The sequence below is a fragment of the Sturnira hondurensis genome, unplaced genomic scaffold (assembly GCF_014824575.4).
Source record: "Sturnira hondurensis isolate 20B ecotype Veracruz unplaced genomic scaffold, ASM1482457v3 Scaffold0005279, whole genome shotgun sequence".
Classification (NCBI taxonomy): domain Eukaryota; kingdom Metazoa; phylum Chordata; class Mammalia; order Chiroptera; family Phyllostomidae; genus Sturnira; species Sturnira hondurensis.
The window spans coordinates 210,326-231,905 of record NW_028077910.1 but is presented as its reverse complement, the minus strand read 5'-3'; the positions used below and the strand labels follow the sequence as shown (position 1 = coordinate 231,905).

The 21,580-nt window shown below is 39.2% G+C and overlaps 1 protein-coding gene across 2 annotated transcripts in view; it reads left to right on the top strand.

The window, feature by feature from the left end:
- The window catches only part of KCNMB2 (potassium calcium-activated channel subfamily M regulatory beta subunit 2), a 237,723-nt gene extending 221,099 nt beyond the window's left edge, over positions 1 to 16,624 (top strand). For both annotated transcript variants that reach the window (XM_037046495.1, XM_037046494.1), the window contains exons 4-5: positions 1,066 to 1,261; positions 14,922 to 16,624. In XM_037046495.1, coding sequence (XP_036902390.1) covers positions 1,066 to 1,261; positions 14,922 to 15,206 — 481 coding nt within the window. In that variant the 3' untranslated portion in view covers positions 15,207 to 16,624. The remainder of the gene's footprint in view (positions 1 to 1,065; positions 1,262 to 14,921) is intronic.
- Positions 16,625 to 21,580: the final 4,956 nt, after the last annotated feature.

Below are 21,580 nucleotides of genomic sequence, written 5' to 3'. Positions count from 1 at the left end.
AAAGAAAGGGGTATTATTCTGCACAGAAAACATGTTTTCTTCTGTTCACTACAGAAATTGGCTTACACCCAGAAGCAAAATATTGACTGCTGGTGCATTACTTCCAAACCACAAATGTTACTCTTGGTCATAAAATTATAAATATTTTAAAGTAAAAAACAAGTCAATAAGCAGCTGGAAATGTTTTTCCTTTAATCTTTCTAACTGAAAGGTCCCAGGGCACAAACATGAAGCCGGTAGTCAGCATGGATGGTCCTCTTTTCCACTGTGCTCTTGGGAGGCACAGTGGAGGCAGCACCACAACACAGAACCAGCCTGGGCCTTGGAGAGAGAAATCCAGGCTTCGGTGGGATCACAACTGCCATCACTTACCAGCTCTGTGTCCTTGCATGCTACTTGATTTCTCTGGCCTTCAGTTCACTTGCCTATAAAGGGAACTAATGCCCAACATATAGAAGAGAGGATAATGTATATAAAACACCAATCAGGGTGGGGAGAGGGGGATGCACAAGTGATTTCTCTTGGTATAATCAAAATGTTCAGCTACCTTTTCTCCCTTGTTAGAAAGGCCTTAGAGAACTCCACCCCTGTCCTTCCATCGGTCGAGTTGCCCCCGCACCCCTTTGTCATCTCTCCTCCTCTTCTCCCTTCTCCCTTCTCTGCCTACAGACTGGGCAGACACTGCAGAGGTGAGGGCTGGGGCACAGCGGGAAGCTGCTTACAAGATAGAAATACAGAGTGAGTGCAGGTTGTGATATAGCAAGGTGCTTTATGCTTATCAGTGAATTTGAAATAGAAAAAAATAACTTAAATCAAACATTGAACATTATACTATGACCCATGGTAGTCATTGAAAGAGTTCTCAGGTACCAGGCAAATTTCGTTTATGTTTATATTACTATTTGCCTAAGGCTGCTCTATTCAAAGGAATAAACTTTAACAAATAGGTTGTATTATAGATTTGGAAAACATTTTTCAGGCTAAGGACAAATGACCCCCTCTATGTATGCATGCCTTGCCATTAGCTCTTTGAACCTGTGTTTTACCCTTCCCATCTCTCTGCAGTGTGTGGACCGAAGAGTCTCAATGCACTTTGTTGAATGCGTCCATTACGGAAACATTTAACTGCTCCTTCAGCTGTGGCCCAGACTGCTGGAAACTCTCTCAGTACCCCTGCCTCCAGGTGTACGTTAACCTGACTTCTTCAGGCGAAAAGCTTCTTCTGTACCACACCGAAGAGACGATAAAAATCAATCAGAAGGTAGGTCACCCCAACAAATCTCCCACACTCAGCTCATCTCTCTCTGAAGCTCCCCTGTGGCAGCATTTCAAAGGAAAATGCCACCAGGAAGCAAGCCCTGCCTCATCTATAAACAGAACTCACTATTTAACTCTGGCCTGGGAAACATTTATTTTCTGTGCAAGTTATGGACAAATCACTCCCCCATTTTGTGGCAGTGCAGATGTACCCTTTACTTCCGTTTAGAAGAATAAACATCATATTCTTGTTTATACACAAGTGGACTGAGTCTGTCAAAGCAAATGTACGGCTTAGATTGTACAAGCTAAAATCTCAGCTATTTGTCATATACCTGGGAGCCACAGGGTAAAGCTATATTTGCTTTTCCACAGTCATTGTCACTTAGTTCTACAAATTTGGGGATGTAACTTAACTTCTCTGAGCCTCAGCTTCCTTTTCTCTAAAAAGGTAAAAAACAGTGGCCATCTTTCAAGCTCACCGTGAGACTTAGAGCAGAGAATGTAAGGTGCCAAACAGAGAATGCAGTACCTGGCACAGGGGAGACTGTCAATTCCAGGTCACAGTGTGTATGTCCGTGTCTTTCTCCATGTGTATTATGTCCACATGAGGCATATGGAGGCTAAATTTTCCAGCACTAATGGGAATATTACACATATGGACATAATACTTATAGAAGCTGAATTTTCTAGCACTGATACATTAAAGTTCACATGGTAGGTGGTCAAGGTGCATGTAAAATGTGCAGTTACAAAGTTTGAGATAACCAGTCAAATGTCAGCAGAACCAACCTGGTATTATCAGTTTTAAGTCGAATATACTGAGCTTTGTATTTATGGTGGCAATTCAGATAACCAGACTGCTCTCACATGCCAAAGCAACCCAGTGCCACTCCACTAGGAAAAGTGGTCCTCACTGTAGAAGCACAGCCCTCACGAACTCCAGGTTTCCTTGTAAAAACTTGTCATGACCATTTTCAGCACTTAAGTGACATAGATTGTATGTACTGAAAAAATTCAGTAGCTTTGAAATTTGATTCTAGAACATAGGCTTTATTTTGTGATATATTGACACAAAGTAAGAAAATCCATCTTTCGTTTTCATTGCAATAACTTACAAGAATTCTTGCAACTGTCCCTGAAGACTCAACATAATAAATATTTCAAAGACTGGCTTTTGAAAATGTCTGATCTGGCTTCCTTTGTTTGTGGCGGCTACAAATAATGCCAGTCCTCACTTTTTTCTATGAATCTATAGAGCTCAGCTCTCCCACAAAGTGTATGTCTTTCAAGATCTTCCCTCAGGTCAGATTTTTAAATCAAAGCTGACCTGTAGCAACAAATGCTTATAAAACTCTCCACATTTCATGGAATTGGAAATTGGCCAAAGTCAAATAAGTATCAAAAAGTGGAACATATTTCCACTTCTTCGTTTTGATATTTTATCACTACAGCCCTGTAAATGCATTAACAGCACTATAAACAGGAATCGGACCTACCATAGAAAGTCTCAGTTAAAAATTTAGGATGAGGATCTTGTCTGCTGTCAACAGGGTAGTGGGTCAGTTTTTGGTCCTAATGGGGCAAATGCCATTACTTTGTTTTTAACTGTGACCTATAACACACATACCAAACCATGCAAGGAATGAAAGAATACAGCTCAAGCATTTACCACAGAGTTTCCTACATGTAATTACCATGAGGTCAAAGAAATAAAATATTTCCTGCACCACAAAAACACCCTTCATGCCTCTTCCCAATAACTAGGGGCCCTGCACTCTGTCAAATGTAACAACTCTCTTGACACTGTGGCAATTATTTTCTTATTTTTCTTTACAGTTTTATTACCTAGGCATATATCCCCAAACACTGTATTTTAGTTTTGCCTGGTTTTCAGACATTACATAAATGGAATCATACAGAATATTTCCCTTTGTGTCTGGCTTCCTTCACACAACACTGTATTTGTTAGAGCCATTCCATTTGGTCATGCATCATTCATTTTTTATTAATGTATTATTTTCTGTGGTATGAACATGCCAATTTATTTATTCATTCTACTTTTAGTGGACATTTTGAATCACAGTTTGGCACCATTACAAACAATTCTGCTGTGAATAGTCTCACATACATCTCTTCATGCACAAGCATGCACATTTCTGTCAGGTATAAATCTGGGAATAATATCTAGCTCATAGAGTATGCTTCGTTTAGGAGATAATGCCAAATGGTTTTCCAAAGTGCTTTCACCAATATACACTCTCACCAACCCTGTAGGTATGAGAGTTTTTATTGCAACAAATCCTCACCAATACTTGGTATCATCTGTAATTTTAATTTTAGCTAATATGGTAATATTTCCTTTGATTCTCATGACTACTATTGCCAAATGCCTTTCCATTTCCTATTAGCCATTTGGATATTGTGTTTTGTACAATGTTGGTTTTCAAGCCCCTAGTCCATTTTTCTATTGGATCGTTTCTTCTGCATATTCATTCTAGGGATTCTTTAAATCTTGATATGAACCTCCATTGGTTATGTCTTGAAAATACCTTCTCCCATTGTGTGGCCTTCTCTCTCTCTTAATGATGTCTTTGTATGAAAAAACTTTATAATTTCAATACAGCCAAATGTTACCTTTTTTGGTAGGTTTTTTTGGTTCTGTTCGGTCTTTATATATTCTGAGGTCAATATTTTCCTAAATTATTTTCCAGAAGCAAATGGTTTCTCTTTTGACATTTAGAGTACAGTTAACCTGGAATTGATATTTATGTAGGGGTCAAGTTTCTGGGCATCTTTTTTTTATATGAACATCCACTTGCCCAAGTTCATTTATGAAAAAAACCACCCTTTTTTTTACCTGATTATGTTTGTAATCCCATTTCCCCTTCTATTTTTGTGGCAGTTATCTGTTCTGTTGCTATTATTTTAGTGGTTAGCCTAGAGATTACAACTTGAAATCTTGACTAATCAAGAACAATAAAACATTTTAACTCCATGTATTATCTTCCCAACTTATATATCATTATTGTTCATGTAGACATTATTATTGTTTTTGTGTATAGTAAGTTTTAATTTGCATGTGTTCCCATGATTTTCCATTTTCATTATTCTTTACTCCTTCCTTAATCTCTGGTCTTCAGTCTGAGCTCATGATTTTGGTGCCTGAAGAACACTCTGCAATTAGTATTGAGTAATATTTGTTCTAAACAATTATCTCAGTTTTCATTTGTCTGAAAAGATTTTATTTCATTCTCATTCTTGAAGAATACATTCACTGAGTATAAAACTCTTAATTTGGTTGTAACTTATTTCTGTACATTGAAAACATCCCAATGTCTTCTGATGAGCATTGTTACCATTTAGAAATCAGCTTTAAGCTAGTTGCTGCTTCTTTGAAAGTAACCTTGGTCTATTTTAAAGATTATTTTCATTGGTTTCCTACAGTTTAACCATTATGTGCCAAAGTGCACATTTATTTTTATTTACCCTGCTTAGTGTTCCCAGGGCCTGTTCCCTGATGTTCTTTGTCAAGTTTAGATAGTTCTCAGTCATTATCACATCAAATACTGTCTGCTCTCATTCTCTCCCACTTCTCCTCCTTGGCCTCCAAATTGGTCATATGTTAGGTTTTCTCATTGTATTCCCTGTATGTCTTATTCTTCTTTTATGTTTACCATTTTTTGTCTTCTTGTGCTTCATTCTGGATATTGACCTATCCTCAGAATTGCAATTCTTTCCTCAGCCCTGATAAGTCCACTATTAAATCAATCCTATGAGTTCTTAATTTCTCTCACTGTAATATTCATTTCTAAAAATCCATTTGGGTTTTATTTTGTAAGTTTTAGTTTTCTACAATATTCTAATTCTTGTCTTTTAAATCTTTCAATGTAAAAAATAAAGTTGTAGAGACTTCCAGCCAAGATGAAGGCGTACACTGTGATACACTGTGCCTCCTTGCACAACCAAAAAAGAACAATTTAAAAATGAAAAACAAAAACTGACAGAAAGTTAAACTGTATGAAGTCCGACAACCAAGGAGTTAAAGATGACACATTCATTCAACCAGTAGGAGGAACCAAGTCAGGCAGCCAGGGTGGAGAGAACTCACAGCAAGGCTGTGGCTGGCAGACCAATGGTCTCACATTCGTTTACAGGTAAATCAGACAAAACAAAGGGGGAGCGGGACAGGCCACACAACCAGGGTGCCAGCCCAGGGAAAGAAAGCCTCAAATCACTGACTGAAAACACCTATGGGGAGACCCACAGGGTCCTGGAATGTACACAAACCCACCCAAAATGGAATCAGCACCAGAGGGCTCAATTTGATTGTGGGTAGCAAGGAAAGTGACTGAAATCCAGCAGAGAGCAGAGCAAGCACCATTGTTCCCTCTCAGATGCCTCCCCCACATATAGCATCACAACCTAGAGACATGGGTTACCCCACCCTGGTGAACACCTAAGGCTCTGCCCCTCACTACATAACTGGTGTGTCAAGAAAAAAAATGGCCCAAATGAAAAAACAGATCAAAGCTCCAGAAAAAAATACAACTAAGCAATGAAGAGGTAGCCAACCTATCAGAGGCACAGTTCAAAACACTGGTGATCAGGATGCTCACAGAATTGATTGAATTTGCTGCTAATTAGATGAAAAGATGAAGGCTACACTAGGTGAAATAAAGGAAAATGTAGAGGGAGCCAATAGTAATGGGAAGGAAACTGGGACTCAAATCAATGGTGTGGACCAGAAGGAAGAAAGAAACATCCAACCAGAAAAGAAGAAACAAGAATTCAAAGAAATGAGGAGAGGCTTAGGAACCTCCAGGACATCTTTAAACGTTCCAACATCCGAATTATAGGGGTACCAGAAGAGGAAGAGGAAGAGCAACAAGTGGAAAACTTGTTTGAACAAATAATAAAGGAGAACTTCCCCAATCTGGCAAAGGAAGTAGATTTCCAGAAACTCCAGAAAGCTCAGAGAGTCCCAAAGAAGTTGTACCCACGGAGGAACACAACAAGACACATCATAATTACATTACCCAAGATTCAAATGAAGGAGAAAATCATAGAAGCAGCAAGAGAAAAGAAGGCAGTTACCTACAAAGGAATGCCCATAAGACTGCCAGCTGATTTCTCAAAAGAGACCTTGCAGGCAAGAAGGGGCTGGAAAGAAGTATTCCAAGTCATGAAAGGCAAAGACCTACATCCAAGATTGCTCTATCCAGCAAAGCTTTCATTTAGAATGAAAGGGCAGATAAAGTGCTTCTCAGATAAGGTCAAGTCAAAGGAGTTCATCATCACCAAGCACTTATTTTACAAAATGTTAAAGGAACTTATCTAAGAAAAAGAAGATAAAAAACATGTATAGTAAAATGACAGCAAACTCACAATTACTGACAACCACACCTAAAAAAAAAAAACTAAGCAAACAACTAGAACAGGAAGAGAACCACAGAAATGGAGTCACATGGGGGTTATCAACAGGGGAGTGGGATGAGGAGAAAGGGGCAAAAGGTACAGAGAATAAGTAGCATAGATGTTAGGTAAAAAGTAAACAGATGGAGGTTAAGCCAAAGAACTTATATGTATGACACAAGGACATGAACTAAAGTGGAGGAATGTGGGTGTGGGGGTTTTGCAGGGTGAAGGGGGGAAAATGGGACAACTGTAATAGCAAAATCAAAAAAAATACATTAAAAAGAAATTAAAATAAAATTAAATTGTAAAGTTTATTTTGATGACCTTAATATTTGAAGCCCCTACATGCCTATTCTATTTCCCTCTCTTTTTCACATGTTATGCAATATCTCGCTAATTTTTATTAAGTTTCGCATGTTATATTTACAAAATTAACTATAAAAATAATTTTAATCTTAGAATGATGTTCTATTTTCCCCAACTTATTTCCGTTTGCCAAGCCCCTTGATATATTAGCCATTCACGATCACCTCATTCTCACTTCATAAATTGGGACAATCGAGTCTTAATGGAAGTCCCTGTGAGGACCTGTTTACTTCAGGTTTACCATTACTCCTAGGATGCAGCCCTTAATAGTCCCAACACAGAGTGAAAGGGGGGTGTCATCAGGGCCCCACTAGATAGGCCCTAGCTCTACAAGGCTGCCAAAAGTACCATTCAGCTTTCCTGAATCTTAACCCTCTTCTGAATCAGAAGATGCTCCCAGGGGAAAGGTAGTACCCAATACTGGCTCACCTTCCTGGCCTGGTAGTATTTCACTTTCTAAATAGCTGTCCTCTGCATGTCAGAAGGCCATTAAGCTATTATCTTAACCCAACATAAGAAATATGCAAGATATTCCCGGGGGGAAAAATTGAAATACTTTTTATGTGGATCTCTCCTTCTTGTTAACTCTCCCCTAAGCTCACCAAAAAGAACAGCCTTCCCCATAGTTACCAAAAAATGTTAGCTTTATTAAGGTATGTAAGGCACTACCAACAATGCTTGATTTGAGACAATAAGAAGCAAAGGATACCAACCAAGCAAGCTGTCTGCGTCTTTGTAAAAAATATCCAAAGGATTTTATTTTTAAATTTTCACACTCTCTCCTACATTCCTTTTCCTTAGCCTTTAAAGGCAGTGCCCAGCCTCTTGTCAACATTACAGCTAAAGCAGCTTAAGCTGATAAGCTGGCATGGTCTCGTGGAGCAACTGCCTAACAGGCTCTGGCACTGCCAAGTGGGCTGAAGGGCCCCACCTCACCTGGTGACATGGTGTCACTAGAGTCATAAACAGTGGCTAAGTATTAATTCACTACGATTGTTGAATTCTCCAATGCAATCTCCTTGGGGAGTTTTAAATCTTTCTACCCACCAGAGAGTCTTACAACATACCCGCCTGGTTTGTGAGTGAATTTAAAATGAATTTTGATGCAAAACAAGAAAACATAATTATTTTTTGATATGTGGTATAATACCTTATGTATGGTATTTTATATATTACTGTAATGGGGAAGAGAGCTATTTGGGGTAAAGAATAAGTTCTATAAATTAGCCAATTATTTACAACTCCAAACTTGAAATCATCCCTCACTTTGTCACCCATTCCGAAGTTTTCCAGGTTCCCTAAATCCTGACAATATGCAAATCTAGAACAAGGTTTCTCAGCCTCTACACTATTGATGTTAAGGATGGAATACATCTTTGCTTTCTGTAAAGGTGGGTGGAGGTCTGTCCTGTATGTTGTAGGATATTTAGCAGCATCCCTGGTTCTATTCACTAGATCCCTAGCATCCTCCCCCCTCCAGATGTGACAACTGAAACTGTCTCCAGACAGTTCTGAACCACTGCTCTAGATTTTATTTAACTGTGAGCACGTATGCTGTGAAGTCCTGGAATCCTAAGCAAAACTTGTACTACTTGAGTTCCTCTGCACAGCATACATAGGATAATGGGAAAGAGGGAGAAAATAATGTGAAGTTGAGAATCTCAATGGGAAATAACAGGGACCCAAGATTTAGTAAGTGTCTACAATGAACTATGTGCCCAGCACCACGCTAAGAACATTATAAAAGTTATCTCAATTAATCCTGACTAAACCTCTACTTGTAAAGTAATAATAGCCAGATTTTATCAAGACCTCAAAATGTACCAGGCACAGTAGAGTTATAAATATTTCATATGAATTCATTTAATTACAGCAGAAATCCCAATTACTAGGTACCACCATTATCTCTGCTTTGCAATAATGAATCTGAGCTCAGAAAATGAAATAATTTTCCCAAAGTCACACATACACTAACTAGGTCCAAATCAAAAATCTGTCTTTGTACCTCATCATGTTATCTCATAAAGAGAAAAACATTACAGCATTCCCATGAGAGACAAAAGATAAGAGCTCTGAAAAATCTAAATTTCATGAGATATTTATCCTTTGGATGGTATGTTTTAGTGAACAGCTGAGAATCCATTCCATTCCATCATACCATAAGAGGTATTTATGATCAAGTAAAAGGCCATGAGCAAAGAATAGAATTATCTGTGATCCACAGGGAAGGGCAGGGGTGTATATTTAGCCCCAGTTTACACAAGGTGACTATTAGACAGATATAAGTGCACCCTGAAAAGGGGGAAGAAAAACCTGCCTGAAAATTGGACATGACATCTTCATAATTCGAGCCTTAATTTTAGGGATATTTATTAGACATTTCCTGAAACTGCAATGGACCAAAGATTCAGAAACGCTTTGGTTATTGATGAAGTTTAGTTACTGCTCACCAACGCTAAATTCTGGAAGAGCCAAGGTCACTTTCATGCATAAATGAAAGGAGGGATGTGCCTGAAAGACGCTTGTCCTGAGCATCAAGAAGAAATAAATGGAGAAGGAATCTACCCCTTTCCAATTTCTGAGAAGAGGACCAGGGAGAAGCATGAGGTCAGATTACATATCTGACGTACTCTGGGCCCAGCTGGAGACATCATGGGCCCGGGGGGCTCCATGGGTTAAACTACTCTGGGTATTGACTAACCACAGGGCTCCAGGCAGCTTCTACTTCATTAGTGAATATCCAAGGTCTGTTAAGTGTCTGCTCCACATCACACAAAAAAAGCCGTAATAAATGGAAGAGATCTGGAAAACACGAAAAAGAAAAACCTCTCTCAGGGAACCTGTATCAATACTGAAAGAAACCTAAGTACATAGCAGAGCAGGAACACTATCTTCCTTTGATCTACCAAACATGCCAAACAGCCCTGCTTGCCCAAATCGAGCAAACACAGAACGTGCGAACTGAACAAGTGTGAACTAACTTTTGGGGGATTCACTTCCTTATAGATCAGGAAGTCTCAAAAGGAAAAGAACATAGAATCCCCATTCACCCTCCCAGCTCCTCCCACCATCACTAATACTCAGAGAACTCAAAGCACAGAATACACTTGGGGGCCAGAGTAGCCCCAGGCTGCCAGCTGGTGGCCTGTCTGCTCTTTGAATACAGGGCTGAGGTTTTCTTCTCTGGCCCAGAACACAAAGCCCGATACACTGAACACACTTTGAGGACACTAGAAAAAGTTCCATCTGACTTTGGAACCAAGCATCTTTATGTTTCACATGAACGATGTTTTATTTTTGTTTTGTTTTTATCTCGTATACATTGTGGAGTAGAATGTCCAGCTACTAAAGAGTTATGAGAGCAAATCTGTGGCCCCTCTCTGAATATGTATAACCTTTACTGAGAGCCTTTTTAGCCTCCTTCCTGGTGCCATGTCATCACCCTACTCCTGTTTCGCATTCTTTTCCTGTTTCTCTCCAGTTGCTCTGTCTTACGCTGTTTATATTTTTGATGCCCATGCCTGGTTGCTACCTAGCACATTAGAGATGAAAACTAGTGACTGCATTTTAAATGTCTAACCCCTCTCTGAAATAAGACACTCTACCTTTTATAAAAGAACAAAACGCTTTCCTAAAGTGATCCTGAGACCTGATAGCTCCCTTCCTGCACTCCCAAGGAAAAGGGGGCTGACCAGTGAGGTACTGGAATTTGAACACCCTCTCCACTCTGCCCTCAACTCCTACCCACATCTTTTATTTTCAGGTGAAGACCTGCCACTTTGGGCTTCACACAGGTCTACAAAGCATGTCTAAGCAAAGCACAAAAGGTAGTTTCTCAAAACTTCTGCCTATCATGAGAATAAAAATAACTCTATTGACGTAAAAGATTCTAGAAGTGAGCCTGAGGGGAAAAAAATTTTTTTTCAGTGACTTTCCAAAGGATGGAAGAGAAGATGCGCTTGCTGGGTCTTTGTTGTCATGTAAGGGAAAGGACAGTCAGGAGAAGGTGACAGGACCTGGGTTTCCTCAGCTGGGAGAGGAAAGGTCATGCTGTGGAGCCATCTCTGTGGTTTTCAGTACTACAGAGAATTTAAGGGACTTGGGAAAGCAGGAAGGTTTGTTAACAAAATTCAGGATTAAAAAGAGAGGTGTGAGTCTAAGTCTTCTGCCCAATGGCTGCCTCAGAGGTTGGCTAGGTTTATATATGCATATGTTAGGGCACAGAAGACCTGTAGCCAAGGTAAAAACAACATATATATGAATGAATTTTGATTAGTACTTACATGTCTTACATATATAAAATTATTATTCATGTGTTGATTTGCATTATGTATCATGAAGATTCTAAAGTTAAATCCTTCCTATGCCACACCTACCACTAAAAATATAAAATAATCCAAAAGTGCCAGAATTTTAATTTTTTCAGTCTGCATTACACTTTTCCATGTAAGTGTAAATTACTTTGTAAAGCTTCCATTTATTAAAATCTATGCTATGTATTCTAAACCAATCACATCAAATTATCCTTCAAACAGATGATGAAATCATAAGATCACTAAATCTTCACAAGTTCACCCCAGCCCCAGAAACATACATATAGGTATCATTTGAGCCACAGAAATAGAAACCTAGAATTCAAATACATGACTCAGCATAAGGTCAAACCTCCGATGCCAAAGCAAGGAATATGAAGCAAGAGCCATCAAGCAAGACTATTCCTGTAAGAGCCATGTAATGAGTAGTTTTGCCCTTCTGAAAATTTTCAAAGGTTAGGATGTGCACTTGGTTAAAGTGCACATTTGGTATTCCAGTAAGAAAATATGCTAAGGAAAATGTATTGAGGCTTTTTAATATTCATCATTTAATCCCCTCACAAACCCTGCCAGGAAGGAAGGCTCTATCTATTAGCCCTGTTGTGTAGAAAAAGAAGTTAATTCTGAGGAGCAAAGTAACTTGCGTATAAAAATAGTCCCCAGATCCCCTGAATACAAGTCAGGGAGGGGCTTGGTGGACCACATCATATGTTCGTCATCACAACAGAGGGCTCTTCAATGAGAAAAGTAAAGGAATGATTGACATAGGGAACAGTTTCCAGGGGTCCGTAGCAGACTTAGTGGGAGCCAGTTTACAAGTGTTAAAAGGTGGCAGGTGGCCAGGTTAGAGAAACCTAAAAATACAGGCAAAGGAATCTTTTCCCCATTGGCAGCATGAAGTTGCTCTTATATGTGCTGCTGGCCCTCGGGACCCAAGTCCAGTCATGTATGGGACATGCCTTGCTAGTTGGTCTCAAAGGTAATTTGTATCTCATTTTATTTGGAAGAATCTTACCTAGTGTAAGAATTATTGTCATTTGGCTGACAAACATTTCTTGAAAAAAATTTTAAAAGCCATATCAATGCACAAGAGCATAAGAAAAGTGAAAACCTCCATTTTTAATGGAATGCCATTTTTATTGAAATTATCTCCATAACTTAGTAGTCTTAGTCATAGAATCTAATACTATAAACTCTCTTGGCATAAGAATACTGAGAAGCCTGATGCATTCATAATCTAAATTGACTCGGTTTGAATTCAACCATAAATGGCTCGTCTGAGACTTTTCTTTTTATTACTTTGCTTCAAAAATATTTTTTTTTAATTTAAAGGCATAATCTGGGTAGCTGTGGGGGCAACTTTGCCCTCAAGTTCCCCCGTCCACCACAGATGAAAATAACACTACCAAGACATGATCTGCTTAGGAAGGAGAGGTGGCCAGTTTCTCAGAGGAAAAGGCCTCAAGCTCCTCCCTCCAGGAGCTTTTATTGGCTTGTAATACATGGGGATACAGGGTGGCAAGGATCAAACAGTAGACAACATTTCAAAGAAATCTGAGGGTTTAGTCTGAGTCAGTGTCTGTCAGGAAAGGGGGGTTGCAGAAACTTTGGGAGACATACTCATTTCCTGCTCGAACCCTTAACATATGAATGAAAGCACTCTTAGCAAAGCAGGTTTCACAGGATTTTTAGGAATTCTTTCTTATGCCAGATTTCTCCCCTAGCAAGGCAAGGAGCTGCACCCCCTCTCCATCAGGCTTTCAGGCTTAAGTGGATTACAGCCAGGAAGCACTTCTCCCAGAGAACATGGGGACTCAGGCTATGTCACATAGCCAGGGGGCAAGGGTCCATTGCTCTCTCTTTGTCACAGCCCCCCACGCCGAGTCCTTCCATCATGGCCTCCCAAGTGATCGTGTCTGGCTTAGGTTGCCCCTCGCTGTGAGGAGTCTTACTTGTCTCTGACTACTGACCATGCTTTGGGGGCAAGGGGAGGAAACTGAGGCAGTGTTCGCTACCAGAGACAAGCTTTGTCTCCTGCGGCTCGCATTCTGGAGGTCAATCGCTCATCCTTAGCCATGGGGGGTAGTTGCAATTCCCGAAACCAGGCAGAGCTGTTCCCTACAGGTAGCATTGAAGAAGAAAAAATAAAAAAATACCCGCTTACTGCCTTACATCCCTTTGACCAAGAATGCATCCAGTGAGTAGAAAATTTTCTTCCTGGCAATCATGGGCATTTTTTGGTACTAAGCGATAACTCACTGAGAAATTGTGCTCTTGGAGATCCTCTCAGACCTTTAATGCTAGCACCAGCTCTCTGCTGTGCTGGCATCTATGGGTGTGCTCACATTTATTCTTAGCTAATTAGATCCGAAGGTATCAACCAAGTCTTGTCATGAAAACATTACTTTCAGCCTGGTTTACAACAAAAGCCAACATGCACATCCTCCATTCTTAGCTAATCAAAGAATTTTCCTGCTGTTTATAGTCAAATAATCCAGCGATTGCAGCACAGCAAACAAAGCAAGGAGCCGGTGCCCCCACTAATAAAGTCAGGGGGAAGAGTGAGCCAAACACACTCCATTAGCAGAACTCATTTAGTTTACAGTTTCTTAGTATGAAATCTGTAAGTCTGAATTGCCCTACAATTCCAGGATCTCACCCCAATGCTCCCATCAGCGCACCTCAGTGCCCACCAACAGCCCGCCCCCTCTGTGCGGCAGTCCTGGGGCTTGCGCCCGGCACAGCCCTAGAAGTGCAGTCACGTTGTAAAAGTCATAGGTGTGACTATTTATAGTAACAACTAGCCAATTGGTAACAGCAGTAAAATGTTGTAATTTTTTTTCATGAAATCAGTATTTTGATAACTTTTTCAACAGAAAAATAATTTTAATATATAATCTTTATTGTATTTTTCCATTACCATTTAGTGCCTTTATACCTCCTCCCCCCAGCAATCTCCACACTGTTGTCTGTGTCACGAATCCTTTTTCCTTTTTGCTCAATCCCTCCACCCCTTAACCTGTCCCCTGCCCCCACTAGCTGTCATCTGTTCTCAAAAATAACAGTTTTGAAGAGAGAGCATAGTTTTCCAAATCATACTAAAACACTATAGACTAGCAGTTTTCTTGTCACAAACCAATTTAACTCAGATAAATCAGTTGATAATGCATATAAAAGAGACAGGGATTTTTTTCTATTGGGATACACCATACCATAGGGAGGAGAGTTAACCAATCATCCATATATCTCCCAGAAATGTGACTTAAATCTTTTTTCTAACATTTAAAAAGTGAGATTTATTGTTATGTGAGTTTTGTCACTGCCTATTTACAGACCAAGGAAAGAGGGTCCCAGAGATACTAAAAATATTGTTTAAATCAAATGTGAGTTTTTAGGGTTTCTGGAGGCACTGGTTTGAACATGAAAAGAATAACCACCATGGTTATTTCACAGATCATTAGGTGGGCCTCAGTACCCCATCCTCTCCTAGTATCACTCACTCACACACACACACACACACACACACACACAGTATCTTCTGGTGACAATTTATCTCATTTTTCACAGTGCTCCTATATTCCTAAGTGTGGGAAAAATTTCGAAGAATCCATGTCTCTGGTGAATGTTGTCATGGAAAACTTCAGGAAGTACCAGCACTTTTCCTGCTATTCTGACCCAGAGGGAAACCAGAAGAGTGTCATCCTCACCAAACTCTACAGTTCCAACGTGCTGTTCCATTCCCTCTTCTGGCCCACGTGTATGATGGCTGGGGGTGTGGTGATCGTCGCCATGGTGAAACTCACACAATACCTCTCCCTGCTTTGTGAGAGGATCCAGCGGATCAATAGATAAAAGCAAAGTGGATGACATTATTTTTTTTAAAGCTCAAATACTGTTTTCTTTCATTCTTCACCAAAGAACCTTAAGTTTGTAATGTGCAGTCTGTTATGAGTTCCTTATACGTAGAGCAATAACGTAAAAGCTGTTCTATATGCAAATATGATGTCTTTATTATTCAGGAGAAGAAGTAACTGTGTTGTGTTGGTTGTTCTCCTAATCTTGTTTCAGTGCTGGAAATAGTACTTCCCTCTCTCATTCAGCCAAAATAGGGCTCAGTTATTCATTTGTCAAGACAATGTTAACATGATAAGTTCTGTGTTCTGAGTTGTCAGATATCTTGAAAACATTTCTGCAATATTTTCCATCATTTATTGTTTACTAAAGCTGCAGCCAAAAATATTTTTTTCTTTTCTAACTTGAAACTGAGCCCTATAGCAAGTGAAGGGACCAGATTTCCTCCCTAAAAGATGTTAACACATTTTCCTTGTATTTCTTTCCACCATATGGGAGTAAAGATGGGGGGAAACCCAGCCAGCTATATTCCTTTAATTACTTTCTATTCATAACTTTAGATTTTTAAAAAATGATTTCCAAAATAAGCTGTTTTCATTAACCAATTCTATATTTTTTTCCTGTGATTTAAATAGAAAGTGAACAGAGCCCTTTTTCATATAAGACCTGTTGCTGTGTGAGATGCCCCTTCAAGGAGTTTTGTTACCTGTGAACTGACTTAATGTTGAGTAGATGCTCCCTTACAATCCACAAAAGTCTATGTTACTAAGATACTTGTGTGAAAATCTTTATTCCATTCTAATTGAACTGTTAGGTGGTAAAACTAAGATCCTACTTGCTGGTCAAGACTAGTGGACTTATTTCAATGGGTAAATCTACTGTGGCAAATTAACATGCTGGAATTTATGTTTAATGAGTGTGTAGTCTCTCTCTTTCTAACACGTGTTCCCTACTGGGATTTTAAAGCTGTGTGCACAGAATATTTGTCTCCTCTACATGTTTTATTTTTTCTATTGTCAATTGCCTTTTTTGTTGCTAGATTTTATACACAGCACAGATCTTTTTTCCTAACACACACTTGAACTAAATAATAGATTTAAAGAAAGCCTTTGTTCACATTGCCATTCACTTGTTGTGGTTAGGGGGTGGGGGGAATGAGGGATTGGTTTCAGACTAAAACATTCCATCTTTTATTTAACATCAATATCAAAAAGAGAAGACAAACATTTATCTTTTTCATCTATATTTAAATACCTTTTTGTAATGTTGTTTTCTAGGTATTGCACAATTTTACAGATCATATCTGTGGAATGAATGGTGAAACTAATCTGGTGAAGTGAAAGTTTTCTGCAATATTGTAATTCATAGTTTACTTTTCATAAGCAAATAAATCCCTAGGACATAATCAGGACTTCAAATGTGTAATTAAATTTTTTAAACAATCCATTACATCAGCAAGATTTGAGTACCTTTTGTGTTTCTCAGCGGACAAGACATGGTAGTCCAAAAAACTATAATTCATTCACTATCTTTAAAGGTATTTAAAGAGATTATAAAGAAAGTTTCTTTTTAACACCCAAACATATATGTATAATATTATGAGCATTTGGAAAATGCTATTCCTACTGTATGGTGAAAACATAATTCTGAAAACAACAGAGAAAATTTGTGACCACAGAGTCAAAATTTGTAACCTTTCATGTTTCTTGGGCCTCCCTCTAAGCAATCTAAGTGTGAAATATGCACAAGTGAAATTTTAGATGGGTTATTTTTTTTATTTTCCTCTGATTTTAAATTAAAAATTCTCAATTATTATAAGAATGTGGGAATCTAAAAATAATGATACCAAAAAGTTAACCAGCACCTTCTTGAATTGCAATAAAGCAACATCCCCTTCAAGCAATTTAAATGGATATACGATTAAGTGCTCATTGTTGAAGGAGGAAGAAGTGGGACTAATAACAATGGCTTAAATGCTTTGCAAGTGTTAGTTAATTTAATCTTCATAACAATCTCGTTGGAGGGGCACTATTTCCATCCCACACATGACAATGTTGAGGCTCAGTGACATTAAGTAACTTCCTCAAGGTTACACAGAAACGAAGATGGTGGGGAGCTGAGGAAATACCCAGACTTTAACTTTCCTATCCTGGTAACCATTTCCATGGCTTTTGAGTCTTTTAGGTAACAGAGACAGATACTGAGATTTGGAAGGGGTTACTCAGATGAAGAAGAAAGCACGCTGTATTCAAAGTTAAAAATACTTCATTCAAGACATGGTGACTAGGTAACTTTAGACTTCTAAATGAGTCTCTTGACTTCTCTGACTGTCAAATTAGGATGTCAGGCCAGCTGACCACTAAGGTCCCTTTTAACAACCACATTGCATCGTGGGTGTATGGAAGGAAGAATGAATTCCATTCTACAACCTCCATAACATAGGCCAAGACTCAAATAGAATCTACATGTATTAGACCAGGGATTAAAAAACAGCTCCCCTGTCGAGGCTGTTGACACTCCCCATTCAGTAATGTACCTCTTCGTTAAGGCCCAGTGCTTTATCTACACCTGCCGGAAGAACTGCTCTGAGTCTCTGCGTATTAAACGAGGGGGATTTCCCCACAAAATATCTGTGCTTCCAAATCACTTTCGTTACCCAACTGGTATATCTTGTCTGCAATTGATTTCAGATTCCCTGTGCTGCAGTTCTGTTAAAAGCCATATAATGGCAAATACACCAATGACTGCTTGCAAATAACTATAATTAAAAAAAACATGACTGTATAAATCCATTGGTGAAACCCTGACTGATCATAATGATGGTGTAGGCATAAAACACCTCTTATGTAGACCACTTTTAACATTCAGAATGTTACTCTTTTCTTATTGTTGTAAGTAACCAAAAAAGTGATTCTACATGGCATATGTATAACAAATACTGGTTTCACTATGTCAAGCCATAAGCATCTTACCACTGTCCAGTGGATAAAACATCTTGACACTGTAATCATTCCACTGAGAGATCTGCAAGGCAGAAAAATAATATGAGCAACTGAATCAGATGAGTTAAAATAATATGAAAGAAATAATTTGTTATACACAGGCATAATTAAATGCCCTCCCCTCCCCCACCCCAAAATTGACATGAGCAATGTTCCAGCAACTAAGGTGGTTCTCATTGTCCTGGTGGAGAACCGGAGGTGATCAAAGGTTAAACATGGTTCCTTCTCACCCTCTACATTTTCCCCTTTCCCTTGTAAGACAATTCAGTAAAATAAAACTCACTCTGCAGTAACCACTCCAATGTCGGTACCACATGAAAAATGTGACTCGAGGACCAAAGTTTCAGGATTCCCCTAAAAATGTATCTGGGTGACCCGTACAGCAAGACTGAGTAGACAGACAGCTTGAGAACGGAACCTGCTCCAGCTTTCATGTTTGCCTCAACTGTAAGGAATCATACAAGTACGCAACACTGCCTTCTCTCATAAGCATTACTTTGTAATTTGCCAGAAGGATTGAGACAATGCACATGAAAAAAAATGTCACCAATGCACATTGGTGGCGATATCTCCAGAGGGTTGATATGAGGCTCAACTGGATGGACGTGTAAAATGCCTAGAACTATATATAGCACATAATAGATGCTTACCAAATGGTAATTGTTACTATTAATAGTAGCATTAATCGTATTGGTATAACCACTCGTAATATTTAGTCTCTTGGAGCTGCAACAGCTCCAAAGTTTGTTTTTTTTTTTCCCCAAAACTCACACCAATGTGTAAGTCCCTTCCGTAACATCCTTGAAAGTGAACATCCAGTGATAGGGGCAGTTACTACTTGAATCCTCCCAACTATTCACTAGGTGACCAGTCAATAAGAAAATGCTAGAACATTTTCCTGGTAGCAGTTTGAAATCTGCCTCCTTCTAATATCTGCCCATTAAATCCATGCAAGATCAGATCAATACTTCTGTCACAAACTAATGCTATTAGTGTCATTTTATGTGAAAAAATGGAATAGGTGATGTGGAAAGAGCAACTTCTGTTTGTTCAGAATATAAGACCATAGAAAATAACATATTAAGACAGAATTATGACTAAAATGAAAGTTTATAAAGGTAGCATAAACAGCACCAGATTAAAAAAAATAATATACCCATTAGAACCTAAACATTCATGGATGAATTAAATTGATGAGCTGGCTAAACACTCTGATGTTCCTGTGGATCTTAATCCTGCATGACCTCTCAAGTCTGATTTGGCCTTCTGAAAGGTAAGACCAGTTGAGGTTCTACATTCTGTTCTTATTCAATTTATGACAACTAGACTAATCTGTCTGCTAAGTAGCCAGACTACCTAGTAGCAAAGTAACAATTGTGCTCCTAACAATGATGCTACAGTGTGCTGTCGGCTCACCTTGGCTAAAATATCCTTCTCCAGTGCAATGCCAAGAAATCGGGAGGCAATGTCAATTGCCATTCACAATGTCAATTGTGAATTCCAATCATGACTTTATGAGGAAATGTTTCATTTAGGTAAAAGAGAAGTTGTTCTCTCAAACCAATATGATCACTTAATTAGGGCTTCCAGAACTGTTTTTTAGCCAAGTTCTTCTAAAACAAATTTAATCCAAAGCCCTTGTAAATTGCAATATGACTCATTACCAATATAGAATGACATTAGGCCATGGAGAAGGCTTCAAGGTCCTCTATACAATCCCACCATCTATTGGCACTATCAATAGTGCCAGGATTTCTTTAAGAATAACTTCCCTTCATAAAAATAAACATCTGTCTCCCTGTCTCTCTCTTTGCTCTGTTTTCTTCTCATTCTTAATCTTTATGCATCAGCAAAGATGGTCCCTGCAACTGCATGTTCACAAACTCCCTTCTGCCTCTAACCACAAGTGGAGAAAAGCCCAGCATTCATATCAGCCCTTAAATAATACCAGTTCTCTTGCCCACTACTGGGCCCACCCCTGTAATGATGGAGGCAGTGTACATTATTCACGGCCTCACTACACAGGAGTCAAATAATCCCCTAAAGGAAAATGAGTATGTGTTAAAGAATAGAGGAAGGGGTCCTGGACAGGCAGAACAACAGACATCCACTTTAGGGAATGTATACCAAACTCTCCTGCCAACACAGATTTTGGCTGAAGGATAAAAAGGGGCCCACGTATGGAGACTAGCGTTCCTGGTGTTACTGAGAAAGTAAAGGAGTCAAAAGAACCAGTGCTCAGAATTTACTTTGCAGTTTTTCTGTGAATCCTGCAGTTATCTCATAAAAATTTAAAAGGAAAAAAAAACATTTCTGATTTTCACTCTATGAGAGCTGTGGGAACATTTGGTTTCAGCAGGAGACAATAGATTCCCTTAGCAGCAACTGATACCACAATGAGAGAAAAGAGTGAATAGGAAACAGAAACTAGTTTAAAAGAAAAGAGAGGAGTGATAATACATGGGGAAGGAAGATTAGGGATTAGAACATCTAATTTAAGTGACTATTACTATTTATTAGATACTAACAAATTTCTCCATGTTCGTCTTAAGGACTTTGATGAACACAGATTCAAGTGCCCTATTTACTGCTTATTTTGGACTAAATTCATTTAAGGGACATGTGAAGAGTAAAAAAGGTGGGTGCTTTGTACCCTTTAGGTTTTTTACACATCATAACATTTAAGAAAATTACTCCTCCTTGCACCATGCAGTACGAGTTCTTGTCATAGAGATACCAACAGGAAGCATCGCTCACCATCTAGCTGCAACCTTCCCTCCTGTCTACACCATCGTGGTGACGACAACATCTAAACACCCACACCACACCCTCAGATTAGGTCTGTCCAAACTCACCAGCCTCCCCCAGCTGGAGTCATCAAAGCTCAGCCCTTCTATTGGCTGCATTAAAAACCCAGCAGTTTGTGAAGCAGCTGCAAACCCTGACACTTAGCTCCTTCCTGGGCTGAGCAAATACAACAGGCTGTCCTGTACTGCCCTTGAACATGACAGAAGTATCATTTTGGAACAATTAACAGTGTCTGTGTCTAACCAAAAACATTCAGCTTCTGTAGCTAACATCTAGCAATATTGAGAAGAAAGAACCAAGTTCAGACCAGGAACTCATACTGTGTGAAAAACATCCCTTCCTTTCCAACAGTGGTGACAGAAACAGAATTTGGTGCCAATTCTACACTTAGGTTCCTCTCTGGAAAGGCATAATCAGCTGGGAAATTTCAGCTTTCCTAGAAAAGAGAGCGCTCTAAATATAGCTCAGGCGTCTACCAGTGGGCATCCCAGGGGCCAGGTCCAGCGCCCCCAGTTGAGGCCACTTACAGCGAAGAGGTTTTGTGCTAGTACAACAAAGAGGCTT